This window comes from Thalassophryne amazonica, chromosome 16 (genome assembly GCF_902500255.1).
Source record: "Thalassophryne amazonica chromosome 16, fThaAma1.1, whole genome shotgun sequence".
Taxonomy (NCBI): Eukaryota; Metazoa; Chordata; class Actinopteri; order Batrachoidiformes; family Batrachoididae; genus Thalassophryne; species Thalassophryne amazonica.
Genome location: NC_047118.1, coordinates 56,004,581 through 56,030,349, shown reverse-complemented (window position 1 = coordinate 56,030,349; position 25,769 = coordinate 56,004,581). Strand labels below are relative to the sequence as shown.

Sequence of the window (25,769 nt, the reverse complement as noted above, 5' to 3'; positions counted from 1 at the left end):
CTCTGTTCTCACACGACGTCCTGGATCAATAGAGCCTGAAATGTGGAGGTTTTCAGCTTGAAACAGGCTGACAATGGCGCCTGAGAGCACTGCACGACGTCTCGCACCGTGGGAAGTCCTTAAAGCGACAGTATCACCTCAAAATCTCTCATCAAGCCGTTAAATTTTCACTGAAAACCAGCCTTAATTTTTCGTACCGTGTCCACTTCGATGTGTCTCACAGGTTTAGAAAAAATTTTGATCAAACAAAGTGCCAGTCTCTCAGCAAGTTCTCAGACAAAGGAATTCCGACGAGGGGACTGGATGACTCCTCCCACAAGGAGTGCTCACAGGCGAATGCCGTCACCGACAGGCGTGGAAAAACTCACGCATGCGCACGAGGGTTCAAGCATGTCTGACGTAAAAACATATGAATGAAATCCATGTAGTTTTTGAAAAAAATAAAAAGGACCTATACTTTATTGACAGCCCTTGTATGTTTCCTTTGCGCACCCTGAACAGGATGCACAGGGGGATAGGGGATCTGGCCCAGCGGTGACACAGTCGGGACATGCTCCAAATGCTGGTGGGTTGCCATTTTGGATGACAGTTTAAATGCCATTTGAGGAAGCAGTCACACAGCAGTATGAATATTCCCCAGTCCGAGTGCAGCACGACAGTTGTGTGCTTGCTCTCGACATTCATGCCAATTTGGCATATTTCCCTAGGTGTCCTCACGAATGCTGTCCGAGTAATTCAAATGCAGCTCGAATTCAGTTCGACTGCAGGTCGAATTGCACGAATGATGTGTAAATGTCCATCTGTGTGGCAGTAAGTATGCAGCATGACTGCAACTCGACCACTGTTCATATGTTTTCCAGCACGAGCAACACACAAATTTGCTGACTGCTGTAGGACGCTGTCCGAGGCGTTCGGGTGCAGCACGAATTGCCCCGAATGTCGTTCGAATGTTAATTCGTACAGCATTCATGGAATTCGTGCTCAAGTGTGATGGGGATATAAATACACATGAACATGACAGAAATACTGTAAGAATTCCTGAAAGTGAATTAGAACCTTGAAATGAGCTAAAGACAGAACTCTTCAAAGCTTCAGCATCAGAGAAATGTGTCAGAGTGAAAAAGCAGAAGTATTTAGTGAGGAGGTTTTTGTCACAGCGTGAATCACTGTGATACGTGTTCATTAACAGAGCTGTCCCACGTTTGACAGTAATACACAGCTGAGTCTGACTGCTCCACACTGTTGATGATCAAACGATAATCTGACTTTGACTGATGAGTAGAAGTGAATTTGGAAGATGAGAAACCAGAACCATAAGTTGGAGAGCTCCAACCATGATAATTCACCAACACAAACTGAGGAACTCCTCCTGGAATCTGTTTGTACCAGCGAGCTGCACTATTAGTAACAGTTCCCAGGTTACAGTCCATGGTGGCTGTGTTTCCTGTGGTCACCGTGACAACAGCAGGCTTCTGTGTCACCACGGTCACACCACTGACACCTGGAAAGAAGAAGATGAGATGAAGAGAAAGAAACAGACTGAGCTGAAAGCTGCAGTAAGTCAGCCTCCTTACATGTTAGAGCAGTGATGAGAGTGCAGAGGCTCCCCAGCATGTTGTCACTGTGTGCTCACAATGGACTTGGAACGTGGAAACTTACTGCTGACACATTAGAGGCTGTGGAGGATGACCAGAGGAGGTGCAGGAGGAGCAATTTAATACCACACTCAACATCACAGTGATTGACAGGAGGAGGAGGAAGCACGTCACTTATTATGCAAACACCTGACCTTTGACCTCAGCATTTACATATCAGCTATAAAATGCCTGCAGGTGCAGATGCTTCACTGATGGAGGATGAAAAGTCATTTTCAGTTATGACTCATGTTTCTCAAACCTTAGTGTTTGCAGGAAACTCACACTGAAAAATGTGATTTTTTTGGTTTTATTATGTTTGTGAAGTTCTTGTACATCAGCAACATAACTTCATACTGTATCCAGGGGGAGAGGGGGGGGATTTGAAAATGACTGTTATTACTAATTCATACTAATATTTTATTCTAACAAACTTGCTCATTCTTAAAACATGCCTCTAAGCCTTGATGAAAGTATTTGTTTTAGATTAAGTGGAGGAAAGATAAATAAATTTAAAATATAATTACAATACTGCAATTAATTTGATATTCATATTAAATATATTGAAACTCACAAAACAGACACTTTTTCATATTTTTTTGTTGAAGTTTTAATCACACCAAACAGCAAAGTTGATACAACAGCGCCACCTAACAGTAACAACATGTATTACAAGCATGCAGACAAAACTTTTTTACAATGTTCAATATTCTGATCACCTTCATGTGTAACATGTAAACATTGTAAGCAGTGAAGAAGCAGATTTGAAATGGTCATTGTGTCTCCTGCTGTTCTTCAGTGGGACATTCTGACATCTTGATGTTTTTCTCTGAAGTCTGGGAGCCCAAAGACACTTTACACGTGTAACCTGATCCCTGTTCCAGTCTGACGTCTCAATGGTCAGATAGCTGCTGATCTGGAAAGTCTGGTCTGGTTGTTGGACAGCGGTGCTGGTAAAGATCCCACTGCTCACTGGACTCCCACCAGACAACCAGGTGACATCAGACAAACCTTTAGACCCAGAGGACAGAACAGCCAGACAGAGCAGAGAGACTTTGTTGGACAGAAGCTCAGCAGTGGACGGAGGGAAGACAGTCAGGACAGGAGGAGGGAGGCTGGAGCCTGAAGACACATGGAGGACATTCAGAAGACAACACGAGGACACAGTGAAAATATGAAGGAACAAAGTACAAATTACAATCAGTTACTGGAGTCAATAACTATGGAAAATGACACAGTTTATATAAAATGATCATGAATGTTGAGAACATAAAGTAACAGAAGAAATGCAGTTTCAGTTAACACACAGAAATAAACTTGTAAAAATAATGGTTAACTTAGTTCAAGATGAACTGATGCAGAACAAATTCTACCAGTTCATCAATTCACATCTGGAAAAAAAAGATTTTCTGCATAATTATGTTTTCAAATTATAAACACGGTTTATTTGTTTTTTTCAAAAAATGATTTGAAAAAAGATACAAACTAGAATGTCACTGAATATTTTATCTCAAAGGACAAAGTATAAGTTTGAAACATGTGACTATTAAATGTCATATACATCTGGATTTTTAAAGATACTGTTTACAGTGAATTCATCTATGATTTTTGGATGTGGTATTGTAAATCAATTGGGAGAAATTTATTAATTTTATGAAAAGGGTTTTGGATCACTGTAAAGATTAATTACAAGAACATATGTACCATTCAAAACTGAAAATCAAGAAAATTCTACATGTATCTTTGTAATTAACCACACATCATGCAAGTAACAAAGTCAAACTCAAGATCATGAACTGATTGATTTGCAATAGATGGAATCAGAAAAAAAGAATAATTATTATTGACAGAATAAGTTTTTGGTCAAATTTAACACTTAACATTCCCTTTAACCTTGTAACTGTAATTCGTATTTTAAGTAACACCATAGTGTTAATGGAGTTTGAAAATGATCTTGACATGACTAATTTTTGGAAATTAAAAATTCCATTTTGACAAAAATAAAGAATAAAGAAATAAAAGGACTGAATTTTGATTGCAAAACATGACAACTTTAAGAGAAAAGGTGTAATTTGCAAAAAAAAAAAAAAAATAGAAAGAAAAAATGTCAGCACTTTAAAGTGCACCATGTCCTACTATTTTACCTGAAGCAATGTGAACTCATCAAGAGTTTAAAAATAGGAACCTATCATATCATAAACAATTTAATTGTCAAGATCATAAATTTAATGAATTCTGAGTAAACTGCTCACAAAACAATGCATTTATTCTGAGATATTGTGAGTAGAAAAGTACTTACTTGTGACAATCAGCTTGGTTCCTTGTCCGAATACCACAGTGATTGAGTTTGTACACACGGCCGTACAAAAACCTCCTGACTCTCACTGATGAGGGCAGTGAAGCTGAAACATGTTCAGACCAACTTTCACTGTCAACATCTCATTTTCTTCATCACTGTGATCACAGACAAAAACACTACAGCACTTTATTCTTTCTACATTTTGTAAAGCTTTGTGCTGTTTTAGTTCTCAAGTTCAGAATATAAATATTAATTCAGATAACATCAGACAGTCCAGCAGTGAGACACAATTTGGTGACACACTTTTGTCTCTGTAAAAGAAAAATGTCTGAATTTAGGTCACCTGTTGTCATGTGAATGTGTGATTTTGTTTCAGTTGAATTATGGCTGAACATTAATTCTCTTCTTTTTTTTTTTTTCAAATTGTTTCAAGTTTTGTCTTATGAAACACAGTTAATTTAGTCTGACTGCTTTCAGTTTTAGAGAACATATAACAGTCACAGCTCTTTTGCAAAGGTTTTATTCAGGGCCCCTTCACACATAGTGTGAAGTTTGGTCAAAGTGCACACAAAGCAGGAACTGTAAGCAAACCGTGAAATTTTGTACCTGCCTCCAACGCCTCATACACCTGTTGCTCCAACTAACTGTTTGCCCACCTCAGTGGCTGAAAGACAGTGTGTGCACTGTGCGAACCCATCCCACCCTCTCACAGCAGGTGTCGGCCAAATTCTAGGAGACACACACAAACATTTAACAGCACTCGCATGGCACTTCGAAAATGTATGGCCAGTCGCACTATGAACACGACAACAGACTGCAGACAAACACTGTCGTGCTGGATGTGAAATTTGTCTAAGTTCCCATGAGTGTGATTTTGCAAACACACACAGTGACACATGGGTGTGTGCACTCCACTGACAGGAGGCGTGGCTTCCGACAGAAGCAGCTGTAGGGATCTGTCGTTCTGGACAGTCCAGCTGGACAAAACCTACTGTGTTTGGACAGACATGGACAAACAACTGTCCACCGTGAGGCACGTGTCTGATTGCTGTACTTTCGTTGACATAAATAAAAACAAATATCGCAGTGGTGACAAGCTGTAGCGAACAAGCACGTGCATGGAGCGGACATTGACAGCCTGCCAGGTTGAAACGGAAAGTCAGATCAGAACACGCAGCGGACGAGCTGACCATCACGTCACCCACGTGAGCTCTGTTCCTCATGATGTGTTGTCTGAGCTGTGGCGCACCGTCCACAAGACACATATGTCGGGCAGAACATGCACGCAGGGTAACTGTGTGCACTGGACCAGTAGATGTCGACAAGATCAGAGCCCACTGCTTCTCATTCATGTCATTTCATGACTGTATATAAGTGACCATTTTTATCACTTGATAAATGCAGTGTTTTATATGGTGTGTGTGTATTTTTTTTTTTTGTAATACTTCCATGTCCTTCCGGATATGAGGCAGATTCTCGCAGCTTGCAAAGAACAGCTCCATAGCTTAGTGGTAAAGTTCTGGAAGGCGCAGGTTCCAGTCCCTTGATGGCAGTGGTGGGCACAGATAACCAAATAATTAACTTCGATAACTGATAATCAGATCACTGAAAAGTTATCTTTGATAAAGGTAAAACGATAAACCACCCAAAATTGTATCAGAAGTTACAGATAACCGATAACGTCCAGTATTGTCTCTGGTACACTTGCAACTACTAACAAACTGATTTTGAGTTTTAACACCATAACTGTTTCTGGACGCATCAAAATCAACAACAGACTTGTGTCTTTGAAGATCCTGCCCCCTGCTAGAAGGGAGCAGGTTTCTGTGCTTCTAGCACAAAAGGCACTGGCAGAAGCCACAAAGTTAAACTTTACCCAATTGTACCCTGCTGTCAGGCCAAGGTCTTGGAAAATAAAGCAGTGCTGAGTTAGGTTTGGTGTATAAATAAAATGAATACTGATGGAATAACTCTGTTAATGTCAGTTCTGTCATTTCTGCAAAGTTAAGATATAACATACATGTTTTAAAGTTGAATAATGCACTAATTCTGAAGTTTTGTAACAAACACAGACAAATGGCATTCTAGGTAAAATGTGCCACCGTAACACTGATTGGTTGATTCATTCTATGTAAACCAACATGTTACAGTTTTTTAAATTGCTAAAACACAAAACCCAATTCTCTAAACCAAATGACCAGTTCTCTGAACACATTTAATAAAACTCGCCCCCATTTGCCAAAACCATAAACACATTTCACATGAAGACACAATTCACAAAACACAGTCCTCCTTTTCTCATAAATCTAAACACATTTTCCCTTGCTAAAACACAAGTTGCATAAAACTCTGCTCAGATGCAAAGCTCAAGTGATGCAAAATGCTTGCCACAGTCAGCAAAACCTGAACACAATGTACACACCTGGCTTCATTCATTAAACATAACGACACTTGTTGCAAATGATGTGACCACACCTATAGAAGCCAGTTCAGAATGCACAGTTTGGTGAAGGTTCCAAACGTATACAGTACAGAGGAGTTAGAGTCAGGGGAGGGAGAGGAGCAAGCCAAGGAGAGAGAGGAGAAGGTCAAGGAGGGAGAGGAGCAGGCCAAGGAGGGAGAGCAAGGCAAACTCACACCATCATGCCTGCAACGTTGATGAGGTCCTGTGGCCTGACCCAGCTCGACGACGTGATGCCGCACACTGATGTGTGTGTGTGTGTGTGTGTGTGTGTGTGTGTGTGTGTGTGTGTGTGTGTGTGTGTGTGTGTGTGTGTGTGTGTGTGTGTGTGTGTGTGTGTGTGTGTGTGTGTGTGTGGTATAGTTCAATAAATGAAAAAACCATCACACCCTGAACATTGTGTCTTCAATGAGTATTGTGTGTAATGGATCCTCTGTAGTGTTTGCACTGAGTTGTGATACAGTACAGTAGTGTACATACTGTATTCTCTGTAGATTTACATATTGTTCATATGAAACACACAAATCTATGAATGCTCCATACTCTACAGTAATATATTTTGAGAACAGATACTGTTTAGATACAGATACTATGCTTTGGCAGTTGTGAACAAACGTAAAAAGGACATTCTCACACACCGAACATTGTGTTTTCAGTTGTTTTGTTGTAGTGTGTAATGATGCATACAGTGTTTACATTCTTGCAGGCTTTGAGCAGCTGTTTTGGTGTGACGTGTGATGCGTTTTGAGAAAATGGGGGAGAGTTTTGTGAAATGTGTTTTAGCAATTTAAAAAAACTGTTATGTGAGGTGTGTCATGTGTTGGAGTTTACAGATAAATGTCCTTTTGTAAAATATGCCATTTTTTTATTTGTAAAAAAAAAAAAAGACATTTTCCAAAAAAAAAAAAGCCAAGTTGTAATTAGATAACTGTCTGATTTAACTGGTGTCAAAATAAATAGAACACTGCCATGATCTACTGGTGCCAGTGCGAGTTTTGGCCCTTTTTCAGCTGATTTTTCATTCGTGCAAGAATTTTTTGGATCACACAGAGTTTCAGGTTAATTGCATGTCCTGCATCGTTTAGTATACATGAAGTAACGAATTGCGTTTAACCTCTCACGACCTCCTCCTGATCGGCAATCGTATGGTCAGATGAAAATCAAACCTGTTTGATATTCTGGTCAGCCGTCGTGAGGGTATTCCAGTGCTGAAGCACTACAAGCGTCCAAACTCTCGCACTGTGCCTGTGCAAACACCGCAGACCTGTCTTGTAATGTTTTTTTTTTAACTTTGATGTCTCCCATCCAGAGTTTTTGTAAATTAAGTTTGAAAAAAAAGCTTCTGTTTATGTTTTGCTTCTGGAAACACGAGTCTGACGAGAACATAAATCGTGCGCTCTTAACTTTTACACCATGCGGTTCTGTTGTACAGTTTGAGCTGAAACCGAGTACAGTGATTGAAAATATCAGCCCAGCTTCAGTTTGAATACTGCCATGAACACTATTTGCCAGTAGATGGCAGTAGAGACCTTGAAAACTTGCCAGAACAAAATTCCACATCATCTGTGTTGCTTCTTGCAGCGTTTAAGATGCGTGGAATTTAATAAACGCAAGCACAACTAGAAGCACTCAGAGAGTGCAAACCTCCGCCAAGGCCATGGGGTCACTGACACCATAACATCTACACGCCGTGGAATCATTGAACCTAAAAAAGTGTAACAATGATGTTTACTTAGTAGTAAAAAAATGTTTCATCTGCTGTGACTGGATAGCATGTATCCTTAACGCTTGGCATCACAGTTTATTGCAACTTGCACCTTTCCCAGAAGCTACTGTCATCTGAGCACTGATATTGATATTGCATGTGCTTATAGACAAAAACAAATAAGAGACAAAATTCAGTTTATTATTCAACTAAACTGCAAACATATGAATTTTTTTAACATTTATGAAACACTTCTCTAAACAAGGCCATAGGGTCACTGACCCTAAAGAGATTCCCTCCTTGGCACAGTGATCTATTCAACAATTCAGTGTTACAACCAAAACTATGATACATACACTTTTCTTTCCTTTATATTTGACATCCTTGACCATGAAAACATACCACTAGAACTTGGAATCACTTTTATGTCTTTATTAGTTAAAACGTTATTGTATAAAAATGATTTTTCAGTAATGGCGGTTTTCTTCTGGATCGAGGTCCATAACATTTGAAGCTGCATCAAATCTGATGACACCTTACTGAATCAGTACAGATTCAGCTACAATTTGGTGTTAGTTGTGCATCTCTAGTTTCATTTGTCACCTTACACTGACACATTTTCTATTTTCCCTATATTTTTGCATATTCTGGATCACCAGATCCGGAATCCGGATCCAATCATCACCAAACTTTGTTGTTTGATAGAACATTTGACTATGTTACACCCTAATTTTTTCAAGCCTTTCTGCCTTGTTTCTGTGGAGTTAGAAACTAGAATGTCAAAATTCCCCCATCCCGCAATGGTGAAGAATCCTTTAAAACATTCCTGGTCCAGATCGTGATCCGGATCACCACTAAAATTTAATCACTTGTTCTTCTTCTCATTTCTAACCACTCCACAAAATTTAATCAAAATCCGTTCAAAACTTTTTGAGTTATCCTGCTAACAAACAGACAGACAAACAAACAAACGCGACCAAAAACATAACCTCCTTGGCGGAGGTAATAACGTCTATAAACCCAGAGAATATATTCACGACAGTTTAAAGCACTAGAGTTTAATGCTGTTGTCCTGATCAGAGTGTCTGAAATGCATTTCTCCTGTCATGAACGTACTGAGATTACTCTATCACCCATAATGCACCTGGACACAGCATGTCCACACTAAAACCTTAAAAATTAGCGCATTACTTTAAAACTAAAACATATATCTGATTTTTCACTTTATAACACTTCAGACGTGAAGTTAATTTAAATAACTTGTCCGAAATTAGTTTGGTTAAAATTTGAACCATAAGTTAAAAATGTATGCCTCTGGATGACTTGAGTGATATTGGCTGGAGGAAGGAGATACTGGGAATTTTGGTATTTATCTGATACCAAGTAAATACAGACCCAGAATTGCCGATATTGATGTTCATACTCCTACTTTTTCATATTTAAGCTTCATAGATCCGAAGGATCCAAAAGACCCAGGATAAAATTTCCCCACACATTGTATGGGACAACAAAATACTTTATTATCACAATCAACATTTTTGTTTGAAAAAATATCACTCAACACAACTTAAAACAAAATCTCCTGAGGTTGAGGGCTGACAAACCACAATACAAGGGGGCACTGCTCCGTGTTGTGTGACACTGCTAATCACTGCTCTTACAGACACAGAGTAGACTGATGAATCTGTGTGCGCAGCAGTCAGTGCGTGCGAGAGAGAAAAAAAGCTTGAGTATCGATCTTTTTACATGAGGATCGTTCAATATCAATACCAGCATTGGTATCGATATTATCGATATTAGGATCAATCCGCACAGTATGGTTTTAAAAGAAATTAGTTTTTTTTTTTTTTTTTTTTGGTGACCAGTTCTCCTTTGCCTGCAGAGGATAGAGCAGTTTCTTCTTGAAGCTGTTCTCCTCTATTTGCAGAGGGTAGAACTACACATCTGCTCACCTTTGTTTACCATGTTAACAGTCTAAAAATTATCGGACAAAAGTCTGTCGGAAGATAATTAGTCCGATAATGGTTTTCAAAATTACCTGAAAAGATAATCCGAAAACTTTATCTTCGATAATTATCAGTTATCGGATTATCTGAACTGTGCCCACCACTGCTTAGTGGCATATGTTTTTCTATTTATTCCACATAAGTGGTGCGATGTGGTCCCACAGGTACCAGCTGTTTTTTATTTTCCATTTATTCCACATAAGTGGTGCGATGTGGTGCACCTCGCGCTGTTCCTGCTCGAAAGACACCGTCGCGTGCACGATCCCTGTGCGGGAGTTCGTGCACGCCTGCCCATCTGCGATGTTTCGTGGTGCACTAATTCTAACTGTTTCGCCATATTGACCAAACTTTGCACTATGTGTGAAGGGGCCCTAACATTTATCACATTCTCTAGAAATTACAGCTTTGTTTTTCTTCTCGGCTTGACCCTGTTGCTTGAGGTCACCACAGTGGATCCATTATAGCAAATATTTATATTTATTATTTCATTATTTGAAGTTTAACACCATATGCCCTTCCTGACCCTATTCTATTTTTCCCTTCAGAGAAACTGTGGGGTTCCCCCATGTCTCCCAGTCAAGTGATAATCACAACCAACTCTGCTGAGTTTTAGAAATCTGATGTGATCAGGGTTCCAGAGAGTAGACTGCAGGCTTACTTGTAGTTCCTAGGGTTTGTAAGAGTAGAATGGCAGGCAGAGCCTTCAGCTTTCAGGCTCCTCTCCTGTGGAACCAGCTCCCAATTCGGATTAGGGAGACAGACACCCTCTCTACTTTTAAGATTAAGCTTAAAACTTTCCTTTTTGAAAAAGCTTATAGTTAGGGCTGGATCAGGTGACCCTGAACCATCCCTTAGTTATACTGCTATAGACTTAGACTGCTGGGGGATTTCCCATGATGCATCCAGTGTTTCTTTTTATTCACCTCTTTTTGCTCTGTATGCACCACTCTGCTTTTAATCATTAGTGATTGATCTCTGCTTTCTTCCACAGCATGTCTTTTTCCTGATTCTCTCCCCTCAGCCCCACCCAATCCCAGCAGAAGACTGCCCCTCCCTGAGCCTGGTTCTGCTGGAGGTTTATTCCTGTTAAAAGGGAGTTTTCCTTCCCACTGTCGCCAAGTGCTTGCTCATAGGGGGTCGTTTTGACCGTTGGGGTTTTTCTGTAATTATTGTATGGCTTTTGCCTTACAATATAAAGCGCCTTGAGGCGACTGTTTGTTGTGATTTGGCGCTATATAAATAAAATTGATTTGATTTGATTTGATTTGATGTGTTTGCTAAAGTAACAGACACATGCAGAGAGAAGCGTGTTGTCTGGTCAGTGAGTCAAATACAGACAGAAATATACAACAGAATGGGATAGAAAATCTAACTGAAGAATAGAAATAATGTTTGGAAATGAGTGATAGCAAAGTTAAAAAAAAAAGTTCTGGAATGTTTTGAAAGCTTTGCTACACCCCTGTATCAGAATGTTCCTCTGGAGTTTGTATCAGAAGGATGAAACGTCATCCCTGTGCTAAACATAGCTTCATTATGTTCCTAACTGCTTTCAAACCATCACGTTGATTTGCTCCATCTGGTGTTGAAATATTAAAAAACATACATGGACTTCACCTTAGGCTGAAGGTTGATGATCAGTTTTGTGATTGTATCATCTGGTCTGAGGCCACATGTTGTGGACATTCGGGTGAGGAGAGGGACAGAGCTGTCAACTAATCACCAGTTGGATCAGAGGGTGGGGGAGGACTGTGGACAGACCTGGTAAGCCCAAACAGATAATGCAGCTAAATTGGGAATGTCTGGAGGACTCCACTGTCCAACAGATCTTCAACTCACACCTCTAGCAGAGCTTTTCTGTCATCCGTGTGGAGGTTGGGGGTATTGAACCAGAATGGGCAATGTTCAAAGCTTCCATTGCTGAAGCCTGAGTGGGAAGCTGTTACCTGAAGGCCTTAGGTGCCTCAAGGGGCCACAATCCTTGAACAGGGTGATGGACACCAGTAGTCAGGGAACCTTTCCAACTGAAGGAGTCCTTCGAGGATATGTTATCTCGGAGGACTCCTGAGAAAGTTGCAAAGTACCAACAGGCCCAACCTTCATTTTCTTCATCCTTACAGCTCTTGGTGTCTCCATATGGCTTATGGCGTAGTGGATTTGTTTTGTGTGTGTGTGTGTGTGTGTGTGTGTGTGTGTGTGTGTGTGTGTGTGTGTGTGTGTGTGTGTGTGTGTGTGTGTGTGTGTGTGTGTGTGTGTGTGTGTGTGTGTGTGTGTGTGTGTTAGAAGAATTAGCACCGTCAATTAGCTCCTTCAAATCGTCGTCTGTCAGCATCCGATGAACCAAGACACTTTTCTTCATTTGACCACTAGATGATGAAGGTTGGCTCTTTGAAAACCTCTTATTGCATTTTAATTAGGCATAGACCGGTAATCTGCTGGGCCGATGATCGGCATCGGCCAATTATCAGCCCGGCCGATATTCGGGCTAATCCATCATCAGGGCCGATGTAGGCAATAATCCGTCTCTCCATAATTTAAATTTACCGACCTTCGGGCATGGCTAGAATCCTTTCAGCTGAATTTAATGACTTTTTGCCATCCATTCTTAAACTGAAGGTTTTAATATCTGATGATTTTAACCTTCACATTGACGATGCATCCTATACTGTGATTGCTGAGCTCATCATTATAAGAGAGACTTTTACTTGAGGCAGCGTATTTCTGGCCCAACACTTATTAAGGGTCAGACTTTGGATCATGTTTTTGTCAGGTTCTTGGTTCTATGTGTTGTTGTTGTGCTCCATCTATCTATCATCATCTGCTCTATCTTTCTGCTTGGGTTTTCTCTGTCCTGTTGTTTCTTGCCTTTCTCTCCTGGTTCTTTGGTGGGTGTCTCCCTCTGTCTGGCCACACTCCGGTTCTGGGAGTTTCTCCACACACCTGAGTTTGCTGTTAATCACTTGGGTGCTTTATAAGCCTCACAGTTTGTCTCTGTCCTTCGCCAGATCGATGCGCCTTGTGCCTTCACTTCCAACCCTGTTCTTGTTCTCTTGCCATGTTTTGTTGCCTCATCATTTTTTTGACTTCCTGTCTGTGTACTCTGACCATGTTTTTTCGCTTGATGTTTTTGATCCTGTTGCTCTGTTTGGACTGCCTTTCTGTGTACCAACCCCAGCCTGTTCACCCAGTAAATGTTGTGTCTCCACCAAGCTGTGTTCCAGCGTTGTGCATTTGCATCCAGCCCGTCCTGCCTATCAAGCCTGATAGATCGATCTGGCCAACCATGGACACAGCAGACGCTGATCCCTTCCAGCGGGCGGTACGCCACCATAGCCAGCAATTAGCGCAACAAGAGGACCAGCTGGCCGCTCTGAACACCAGACTCAGAGACCTGGCATAGCAGCAAGACACATTTATGGACTCTGTGAGCGCTCAGATGGAGCAACTCCTAATTGCTGTTAAACATCAGGCTAAAACCAGTACGACTCCCACCGTCACACCAATTCTGGGGTCGTTAGCTGCCCCGCCGGTTCCCGTATCTGTTCCTGAGGTCTGCAACCAACTCTCGTGACCTGAACGTTTTTCTGGTGAGTCTGGAGATGTCAAGCCATTCATAACCCAATGTGAACTACATTTTGAACTGATGGTGCCAATGTTTCCGACAGAGAGGTCGAAGATAGCTTTCGTCATCACTCACCTGACCGGTTGGGTGGCAGCGTGGGCCACGGCTGAATGGAGCCGAGATTGGCCATCTTGCTCCTCTCTGGCAGCTTTCACCAAATCTCTCCAGCAGGTCTTTCAGCACTCTTCTCCAGGGCGTGAGGCGGCATGTGAGCTGATGAGGCTGAGGCAATCGCGGTGCGGCCGACTACGCAGTTGACTTCCGCATTCTGGCCGCGAAGAGCAATTGGAATCCCATGGCACTCCAAGACATGTTCTTCCGGGGATTGAATGACAGCATCCGGAGTGAGCTGATCGTGGTGGATTTGCCCAAAGATCTGGACGATCTCATTGCCCTGGCTATCCACACGGACCGTCGCCTGTCGAACCATCCACGCCATGAACGCCCTCATCACATTCCTTCTATCGACCGGCTGCCTACTTCTGGTCATCCGGACGTCCTCCCCTCCACTTCCGCCGAGGAGCCTATGCAGGTGAGGCAGCCCCGCCTCACCAACCAAGAGAAGGAGGGCCGCCATGTGGAGGGACTCTGTATCTATTGTGGACAACCTGGTCATATTCTTCTTCATTGTCAGGTCAGGGGTGCCCGCTGTGGCCGAAAACACTAGTGCGGGTGAGTCAAAGTTCTATTATTCCCTCTTCACAGAATGTGATAAATGCTGAGCTAAAGACTGATTCATCCACTCACGTCTGCCCAGTGTTACTTGATTCTGGTGCCGATTCTAATTTAATGTTATCATCTCTTGCCAGGTCCCTCCATCTTAAGTTGTATCGGCTGCCACGCCCTCTGGTTGTGCATGCAGTGGATGGTAGTCCATTAGGTCAAATCAAGTTCCAAATGCAATCAGTTTGTATTACCATTCCCAATAACCATTCTGAAAACATCAGTTTCCACAATTTTGACAAAATGACTCACCCAGTAATCCTGGGCACCCCTGGTTACAACGCCACAAACCCAGCTTAGACTGGTCTCACAGGAAGATAGAGTCCTGGGGTCCAGGTTGTAATAATGCCTGCCTAACTCAGCCTGTCAACATCTCTGGTGTAGGTAGATTAGATCTAGAAGGAGTTCCTGCATGTTACCATGATCTAGCCGATGTGTTCTGTAAAGTTAAAGCCAAGTCACTCCCACCACACAGCGAGTACGATTGTGCCATAGATCTGCTTCCAGGGGCCGCCCCTCCATGGGGGAAGTTGTTTTCAATATCTGCCCCTGAACGCGAGGCCATGAACACATATATCCAACAATCACTCGCAGCCAGTCTAATTCTCCCCTCCTGTATCTTCGCACCGCTAAGCGGCTTAACGCGCGTCAGGCTTAGTTGGCCATCTTTTTCAGCCGATTTAACTTTGTTTTGTCTTATTGACCGAGGTCCAAAAATAGCAAGCCTGACAAGCCGGCCAAGTGTTTGGTGTCAACCTTAACCTGGAATACTGAATCTAAGATTAGGTCTGTAGTAGGGAACACTCCTGTTCTGTTGGGAAAGTGTAGGTACACGGACCCACAACAGGGGGCGCAAATGAACGGACAATGGAGGAAGTCAAATAACAACACTTTACTGTTGTGAAAGGGCACAACAAACACAACAGATTACAACAATAGACAAAAAGTCAAATCACAAAAGGTGTCGTGTGGGCAGGCTCGAAGATAGAAGACGTTTGTCCAAAGCAGAACCGGAACCACACGATTTCCTCCGCCACCAGACCCCGGGAATACTGGAGCCGCCAAGTCCCGAACTCCCAGGTGGCCACTGCCTCCACGTGTCGGACCTGGTACTGCTGGCGAGGAACAAAAAAACAATTAAATGTGGGCGCGTATGCACCCAGCAATCCACAAGGCAGGAAAACCACCTCCACCTCTCGTTGGAAAAAGAGTCTGCTATACAATACACAAAAGGTTACTGTCGAAAAAATCTCACAATCAGCTGAGAACGTTACCTTCCTGGTAAAGCGATATCTCGGCAAAGAGGTGGAGATGACGTCTTGCTGATATACCGATGCTGATCAGATGAGTGGTGACAGCTGTCATAGGTGATGAGTGTCAGCTGTCACCCCGGCTACTCCTGTGAGGCGGCAGCGCCCTCTGGTGCCTGGAGCCCGCACTCCATGCAGGGTGCCCTCTGGTGGTGGTGGGCCAGCAGTACCTCCTCTTCAGCGGCCCACACAACATGTTCCTCCAGATTGCCCGAACGGCAAGTTATTTGTTCCACAGGGGAGGTCATTCAATGGGGACATGATAGTCACTTTTTGTGCCACCCGAGTGCCCGAAGAACAATGTATATTCTTTCCCAACGGTTTTGGTGGACAAAGATGTCAGATGTCAAGGAATATGTGAATGCTTGTTCTGTTTGTGCAATGCATAAGACTTCTAGCCATCCACCCGCAGGTGCTCTGTTGCCTCTACCCATCCCTGTTTGGCCATGGACTCATATCTCAGTGGACTTTGTGACTGGTTTACCGCCCTCCAGTGGCAACTCTGTGATCATGACGGTGGTAGATCAATTGTCCAAAATGGTTCATGTTGTACTGCTACCAAAGCTCCCGTCTGCTAAAGAAACTGCTGAAGCTTTGTTGGAACATGTTATCAAGCTGCATGGTTTGCCTCAGGACATAGTGTCGGGCTGGGGTCCCCAGTTCATTTCACATTTCTGGAAGGAATTCTGCCGGCTTCTCTGGGTCACATCTAGTCTTACCTCGGGATACCACCCTCAAGCTAATGGTCAAACTGAACACCTAAATCAAGAATTGGAGAATGGGCTGCGTATTTTGTCCTCCCAGTTCCCCGTCTCCTGGTCTACTCAATTACCCTGGAATGAACTGGCTCATAACTGCTTACCTACTGCTTCCTCTGTTTTTTCTCCATTCCATGTCGTCTTTGGTCATCAACCTTCTCTGTTCACCTCTACTGATTTGTGCTCACTGGTACCCTCTGCTCTGGATCTTGTCATGCGGTGCCAGCGGACCTGGGAGTGGGCCCGGAGGGCCCTTTTGCGCTCATTCAAATGTTACAAAGCGGCGGCAGATCGCAGACATTCCACAGCACCCTCTTACATTCCGAGACAGCGGGTCTGGCTGTCCACGTGGCACCTGCCGCTTCGTGGTGTTCCTCGGAAAATGGCCCTCAGGTTCGGTGGTCCATTCCCGGTTACTAAGCTTGTTAATCCAGTCTCTGTCCATCTCCGTCTTCCTAGATCTCTGAAAGTCCACCCCACTTTTCATGTTAGCCCATGGGTTAAAGCAATAAATTTTCATCTGACTGAAATTTTTTCCTGGCAAAAATCAATGCCAGCAATTCCCTAAAATGTGGCGTAGTGGGGGCACACACTGTTTTTTCCTCAATAAATACAATAAACACATTATACAGCATACAAATCAATTCTAAATAGCCTCTAAGGAGAGACAGACAAAGCATAAAAAGAATGCAAAACCTGAACATAAAGGTACATAAAAGGGTGGTGGGGGTGGGGTGTAGTCTTGATTCTGTGGGGTCTGGGGGTGCTCCCCCAGAACATTTTTTTAAAGACCAAGTCAAATTTTGTGTATTCTGGTGAATTTTAATGGGTATGAAGACCTCTGAATCAAATAAAACTCACTTCAATCTGTGAAGTAAAAACACAGTATTGATTATGGGGGGTCTGGGGGATCTCCCCCAGAATTGTTTTTTTTTAAAAGAGCAAGTTAAATTTTGTATATTCTGGTGAATTTTAATGGGTATGAAGCCCTCTGAAACAAAGAAAACTCACTTCAAACTGTTAAGTAAAAACACAGTATTGACTATGGGGGGTCTGGGGGTTCTCCCCCATAATTTCTTTTAAAAAAGCAAGTCAAATTTTGTATATTCTGGTGAATTTTAATGGGTATGAAGCCCTCTGAAACAAAGAAAACGCACTTAAAACTGTCAAGTAAAAATTCTTTGTCTTCTGTAGTATTTTGATTTGTTCTAATCCGGTGAATGCACCAAATGGGTGCTGTGTCGCTGTACAGTCAATAAAATACAAAATTAGGGCCTAAAGCAACTGACAGCGTTGATCTGCTGTGCACAAAGTAACACTGTCACCAGTTTTGAAAACGCATATGCACTGAGAAACTCAAAATTGGCTTTTTCACATTTAATCTGTAAAATGCTCTCACTCCTAAAACAAACTGGGGCTGCAACTAACAACTTAATCATTTTTTGTTGTTGTTTTGATTTGTTTTGTTTTGTTTTTTTACTTACATGTGAGTTTTACCCTTATTTCTTGAAGGGAGTTATTATTAAAAGGCCTTTATCACACAACATCAACGTTTGACCTTGTAATAAAGTTATGATGTTATATTCTCGTCAAAAACATACCTCGAATAATGTTTTGTTTCATTTTGAGAGATTTCCATCAGGTTTCAGCCAATTATTTTTAGATGCCTACAGAAACTATCTCAACCACTGACAACATATTACAGCAAGAGTCCACAAAAGTATTTTAAAAGCCTGACTAAAGTGTAACACGTGATCTTAAATAAGTTATTTTCATGAAAAAGACACAAATGTGTAATTTACTGCATTTTATTTTTTTTGTGTAAAAACACAGCTTAGATGTGGTTTGACCGAAACAAATTGTCATTAAACTTAACCAGTTGTATATAATTCTCATTTTACATTACTTAGTCCACATTTCATTTTATTTTATTTTACCTTATGTTTATATTAGTTGTGCATATACAAGGTCTATTAGAAAAGTATCCGACCTTATTATTTTTTTTCAAAAACCATATGGATTTGAATCACGTGTGATTACATCAGACATGCTTGAACCCTCGTGGGCATGCAAGAGTTTTTCACGCCTGTCGGTTACGTCATTCGCCTGTGGGCAGTCTTTGAGTGAGGAGTCGCCCACCCTCTCGTCGTTTTTTCATTGTTTAGGAATGGCTCAGAGACTGCTGCTTTGTTTGATCAAATTTTTTTCAAAACTGTAAGGCACAACTGAGTGGACACCATTCGATAAATTGATGAGAGAGATTTTAGTCTGGTAGTGTCGCTTTAAGGACGGCCCACGGCGCCTGACGGTGATCTGCGCTTCGAGGCGGCAGCGTCTCGCCGTTTCAAGTTGAAAACTTCCACATTTCAGGCTCTGTTGACCCAGTAAGTTGTCAGAGAACAGAGAACTTTCAGAAGAAGTCGGCATGAGCAGTTTATTCGGACATTCCATTGTTAACGGACATTTTGTAATGAAAGAACGTGCGGGCAGAGTCGCATGTCGGGCCGGACCCGACCGCGGGGGGTCGCAACAGGAAAAACACCTCCGTTGGAAACCTTAACGGGCAAGTTGGAACATGCCCAAGCTGTTAAACAATTTCTCAGTTACTCACTTGTTGAAAGCCATCAAAAGCCGCCTGAATTTTACAAATGGTTTTCAACACGGAGGTGTCATCACGGAAACGACTCGGCGAATTTGTGCGCATGTCTTTCATTACAAAATGTCCTTAAACAGTGGAATATCTGCATAAAGTCCTCATGCCGGCCTCTTCTGAATCTTCTCTGTTCTCTCACGACGTCCTGGGTGAATTAAGCCTTAAATTAGGATGTTTTCAGGTCGAAACAGGCCGACGATGGCACCTGGAAGTGCTGCGCGACATCCCGCTCCTTGGGAAGTCCTTACACCGACAGAAACACCCCATAATCTCTCATCAGCCATTAAACTTTTCACCGAAAACCAGCTTAATTTCTCGAATAGTGTCCAATCGGATATTCCTCACAGGTCCAGAAAAGAGTTTGATAAAGCAACGCGCGCCGTCTCGAGCAGCGTGTGAAACAAAGGAATTCAGCAGAGAGGGCTGGACCACATCTCACTCAAGGCCTGCCCACAGGGAAATGACGTCACCGACATGCGTGAAAAAAACTCACGCATGCGCACGAGGGTTCAAGCATGATTGGTGTAATCACATGTCATTCAAATCCATATAGTTAAAAAAAATAAATAAAAGTGTTGGTTTCTTATCTAATAGACCTCATACTCTGAATAATTTACAGTTAAATTTCACGATCTTTCATTTGGCTAAAAATTACTCGCACCACGGAAAGCACCTTTTTGGAATTGCATTCAAATCTCGTTGTAATGGAAATTACAATGACAATAAAGGCGATTCTGATTCTGATTCTTTTGATTATTATTATTATTAAAATATAAATAAAAATAAATAAATTATAATTCGTAATACATTTGACTCTTTTACGACAACAAACACTAAGCCATTATTTATTATACAGAAAACATGCACACAAACTGTGCTGAGATGCGAACTGCTTAATGCTAACTTTATCATTGAAAAAGCCATAGACATGCTAACGTGTTAGCATCGGTCCCGTTTTTAAGTTATAAAATACATCTATCAACTGTTTTATAAGACCATAACAGGACGGTTTAATATATTAAAGGTAAATATTACTCACAGACATACGAGGTCTGTTAGAAAAGTATCTGACCTTTTTATTTTTTTCAAAAACTATATGGATTTGAATCATGTGTGCTTGCATCAGACAAGCTTGAACCTTCGTGCGCATGCGTGAGTTTTTTCACGCCTGTCGGTTGCGTCATTCGCCTGTGGGCAGGCTTTGTGTGAGCACTGGTCCACCCCCCTCGTCGGATTTTTATTGTCAGTGAAATGGCTGAGAGGCTGCCGCTTTGCTCCATGAATTTTTTTTCAGAAACTATTAGAGACAGCCAGTTGGAAACCATTCGAAGGATTCAGATGGATTTCGGTGAAGATTCTGTCGGTATCACACGGATTAAGGACTATTAAAACTGGATTAAAAACGGCCCACGGCGGCGGAGGGCGCACCGCGCCCCGAGCGGCCATCGACAGGCTGGAACGAGCAGATCACTTCCAAATTTAAGGCTCTGTTGATGCAGGACGTCATGTGACTAGCAGAGAAGTTTCAGAAGAGGTCGGGATCAATACTTTATCAGCACATTCCACTGTTAAAGGAGATTTTGTAATGAAAGACGTGCAGACGGATTCACGCGTCGGGACGCAGCCGCTCACAGCCGCTGGACAAACAACACCTCCATGTTGAAAGTCTCACAGGACAAGTTGGAACATGCCCAGCTGTTAAACAATTTCTCGGATACTCACTCGACTGAAAAGCCATCAAAAGCTGTCTGAATCTTCTGAATGGTTTCCAACACGGAGGTGTTTTTTTTTTTTGGCGCGCAATGACAAAGACAAAGACAGAGAGGAGAAGGACCGTGGCTCATGGCAAGCAGTAAACAGAGCAGAGAGAAGTGAAAAATTCACACAGTCCCTTCCTTCACAGTGCAGCGCCATACACGCTGACATTGCTGCTTTGATTAGCGCAGAATGGGATGTTGCTTTGACAGTGAGACTATCATAGTTCAGCCCCAAAACACGCATGACACCACGTGCGCACGTGTATGTGTGGTTAAATTTTACAAATGACGGAAATCCGTCACGGTGACGGAGAACTTTAACCCATGTGTTAGCCATCTTAAACCGTTCCGTTCCAGGCCATTGTGCCATTGACCATTCCCCCGCCATCCACCCGCTTTGTGGGGGGGGGGGCGTCTTTACTGTGTGGCGCTTCCTGGGTTCCTGGCGGCGGGACCGCGGTCTCCAGTACTTGGTGGACGGGGAGGGTTATGGCCCAGAGGAGCAGTCTTGGGTTCCCTCCCGGTTTATTTTGGACCCTGGTCTTGTGCGTGACTTTCATGCTTCTCACCCCTCTGCTCCTGGGCCGTCGGGGGCTGGCCATTGAGGGGGGGTACTGTCAGGTTCTTGGTTTTATGGGTTGTTGTTGTACTCCATCTGTCTCTTGTTCTGTCTATCTTTCTTCTTGAGTTTTCTCTGTCCTGTTGTTTCTTGCCTGTCTCTCCTGGTTCCTGGTGGGTGTCTCCCTCTGTCTGGCCACACCCCGGTTCTGGGAGTTTCTCCACACACCTGTTCTGAGTTTGCTGTTAATCACTTGGGTGCTTTATAAGCCTTACAGTTTGTCTCTGTCCTTCGCCAGATCAATGCGCCTTGTGCCTTTGCTTCCAGCCCTGTTCTTGTTCTCTTGCCTTGTTGTGTTGCCTCATCAGTTTTTTGACTTCCTGCCCGTGTACTCTGACCACGCTTTTTCGCTTGATGTTTTTGATCCTGCTGCTCTGTTTGGACTGCCTTTCTGTATACCGACCCCAGCCTGTTCACCCAGTGAACGTTTTGTCTCCACCAAGCTGTGTTCCAGCGTTGTGCAGTTGCGTCCAGGCCATCCTGCCTTCCGAGCCTGATAGTTTTTTCCCTCTGGGCTTAAATATAAATAATGTACAAAGATTATGTAACATCTATCTATTATTTAAACCAACTTATTACAACTAGAGATGTACCGAATCCAAGATTCGGTTTCGGATTCAGCCGAACATTGGCCTTGTTGACGGGGTTCGGTTTTGGCTGAACCCTAGAGCGCCAACCGAATCAAATCCTACCACGCGTAAGCACATCGCGATTACGTCGTTAATGTTTAAGGCCTGGTTCACATGGCAGGATAATTAGGCCGATATCGGACCCGATCTTCCCCTTCCGACAATCTTAAGGACGCCCCGACAATCGTGATGATGCTAAAGATAACCTTATCAGATATTCCTCCCGTGTGTTGTGTGTTAAGAGCTCTCTGATCTGCTCGGAAGGACGTCAGGAGCGCTCCGATCGCAAATCGGGGATATTCAACATGTTGGATTTTTTTGGCTCGATATCGCAGCGTGTGTTGTGTCCTCCGACCAAAACAAGCACACAGCCTGCTGAATGTGACGTTCAGCCAATCAGAAAGCGAGGTGACGGATGCACGGAGCGGAAAATAAAATCAAAGCAGCTGTTCTGACTTACCAGAAAGTCCAGTGGTCGCGCTGTCTCCACTCCTTTAAAGAATGCCTTTTCTTTTTCTATCGTTTTTTCCCCTTCTGTTTTAAATAGTCCACATATAAATAGTACAGTATCTGTGTTTGTTTACTCTGAAGTCACGTTTAATCTCGAAGATTTTGCGAGATTTCCTGTCTGAGCTGTGAATGTCCGTGCATGAAATCTGTTCGTGTGTGGTGTTGTTCTTACCGTGTGGCTGAACACCACACACTGTACGACCAAACCTGTTAGAGCTATGATTTTTTTTATCTTCACGTGTGTGATCTCTCAGGTTTTGGAAACCTAAAGATAATTTTAAAATCCTGTTGTGTGAACCAGGCTTAAGAGAAGATAAACTTTTTGCTCTTTCTTTGTTCTTTGGAATGAACAGAACACTAAGCCTGTACACTGAATGGCTTTAAGCTTAATGGGCCTTTCACACTGAATACGTCAGATGCGTCAAATGCATCAAAAATCGGTCTAAAAAGCATTATTTTCAATGAGACGCGTTGCGTTTTAGATGCGTCAGATGCGTCGCGTCAAAAGCCGAGCTAAACCGACGCATCTGACGGGAGCGTGCACTGCCGCTTGTCAGCAAGCTGACGGAGTCAAAGTTCAATCCAAACCAACTTCCGACTTGCTGAGCTGTGACGTACCTTTGGGTTGTCCAATAGGAACAACGCGTTGGGCCAAAACACGGAAGACGGGTGGCAGAAACCACTGATCTGTGCAAAACATACGTGTCACAGGACTCCTCATTTCTGGAGCAGTTTTCTGAAGAAAAATCCTTCGAAATGTTTTTTGTTGTTGTTACCTCATTATTTCTGATTTCTGTTAAAAAAAAGTTTAGAACACTTGTAATTAAAATAGCTAAATAAATCAATAAATGGTTCTTTAGAAACCTTTCGTCTGTAAATTAAAACCACCTGTTATTTCAGATTCTTTCATTTCTTGTTTAACATAAGGAACCTCGGACATTTATTTTTAGACAAAATAACATGGAAATTTGTACTTTTTTTTTAAAGTCTGGTCGATTATTTATATCTCATTTTAACCAGAAAAACAGACACTGTAAATAAATACTAATGTTTATTATAAATGCAACAGGAAATAATTTAACAATGACTGCAGTGTGATTGTAAAGTAGGATTTCTGTGACATAAACCTCATGATGATTATATATATATATATATATATACATATATATATATATATATATATATATATATATATATATATATATATATAGCGCCAAAATATGTAATTGCCTTTAATGTTGCTATCAGGACAGAGTCATTTCTAAAATATGAATTTGAGCACAATAAGTGGAGAGCTCTGCTCTGGGAGCAACAGGGGATTAAAGGCCTTGCCCAAGGGCCCTTAGTGATTTTCCATTAAGACGGGGATTTGAACCCATGATCTTCTGGACTCAGGCCCAACACCTTAACCACTAGACCCATCACCTCCCCTGCTGCAATAATTCCTGAAGGTGAATTATAACTTTGAAATGACCTAAAGACAGAACTCTTCAAAGCTTCAGCATCAGTTAAAATGTGTCAGAGTGAAAAAGCAGAAGTATTTCGTGAGGAGGTTTTTGTCACAGAGTGAATCACTGTGATACGAACTCATTAACAGAGTTGTCCCACGTTTGACAGTAATACACAGCTGAGTCTGACTGATCTACATTACTGATGATCAAACGATAATCTGATTGTGACTGATGAGTAGATGTGAATTTGGAAGATGAGAAACCAGAACCATAAGTTGGAGAGCTGTCAGAACGATAATAATACAACACAAACTGAGGAACTCCTCCTGGAATCTGTTTGTACCAGCGAGCTGCACTATTAGTAACAGTTCCCAGGTTACAGTCCATGGTGGCTGTGTTTCCTGTGGTCACCGTGACAACAGCAGGCTTCTGTGTCACCACGGTCACACCACTGACACCTGGAAAGAAGAAGATGAGATGAAGAGAAAGAAACAGACTGAGCTGAAAGCTGCAGTAAGTCAGCCTCCTTACATGTTAGAGCAGTGATGAGAGTGCAGAGGCTCCCCAGCATGTTGTCACTGTGTGCTCACAATGGACTTGGAACGTGGAAACTTACTGCTGACACATTAGAGGCTGTGGAGGATGACCAGAGGAGGTGCAGGAGGAGCAATTTAATACCACACTCAACATCACAGTGATTGACAGGAGGAGGAGGAAGCACGTCACTTATTATGCAAACACCTGACCTTTGACCTCAGTATTTACATTTCAGCTCATAATAAGCAGATGAAGCATACAGGTGCATCCTGGGAAGGAAGAGAAAGAGTCAAGAGATGATGCTTCACTGATGGAGGATGAAAATTTATTTTCAGTTGTCACTCATTGTTTTAAAACCTTAGTTACTGCAGGAAATTTACACAGAAAAATGTGATATGTTTTGTTTTCTTATGATTTTTGACATTGTACATCAATAACATTACTTCATACTGTCTGCAGAGGAGAGGGTGGAATTACAATGATTGTTATTTCTAATTCATCATTATATTTTTCTCACTTTGTCAAAGTTAGTAATTCTTAAAACATGCCTGGCAGCCTCTATTTGTTTTTGATAAAGTGGAAGAAAGATAAACAAATTGAAATATATTTAAAATATTTCAATGAATGTAATATTTCTGTTAATGACATTGAAATTCACAGAAACAGACACTTTTTCAGGCAGCAGTGTGGCTTAGTGGTTAGCACTGTTGCCTCACAGGGTGAAGGTCTTGAGATCAATTCCCACCTGTAGCCTTTTTGTGTGGAGTTTGCGTGTTCTCCCCATGTTTATTTGGGTTCCCTCTGGGTGCTTCCTCCCACATCCAAAGATATGCAGGTGAGGTGAACTGGAAACTTTAAATTGTCTGTAGGTGTGCGTGCAAGTGTGTATGTGCAGTGGTGGGCACAGTTCCGATAATCCAATAACCGATAATTATCGAAGATAATGTTTTCATTATCAGATTACCTTTTTAGATAACTTTAAAATCCATTATAGGACTAATTATCTTATGATAAATTTTTGTCCGATAATTTTTAGACCGATAACATGGTGAATAAAACTGAACAGCTACAAATCTTCATAAAACTTAAAATCAGTTA

At 42.2% G+C, this 25,769-nt stretch overlaps 1 pseudogene and 1 gene segment (V, D, J or C); both read right to left on the bottom strand.

Moving 5' to 3' along the window:
* Positions 1-1,125: 1,125 nt before the first annotated feature.
* On the bottom strand, positions 1,126-1,778 carry LOC117527798. The segment is given in 2 exon segments: positions 1,126-1,501; positions 1,575-1,778. Coding segments are annotated over 2 exon segments (378 nt in total).
* A 597-nt stretch (positions 1,779-2,375) lies between these two features.
* Positions 2,376-24,880, bottom strand: LOC117527793 (annotated as a pseudogene).
* Positions 24,881-25,769: the final 889 nt, after the last annotated feature.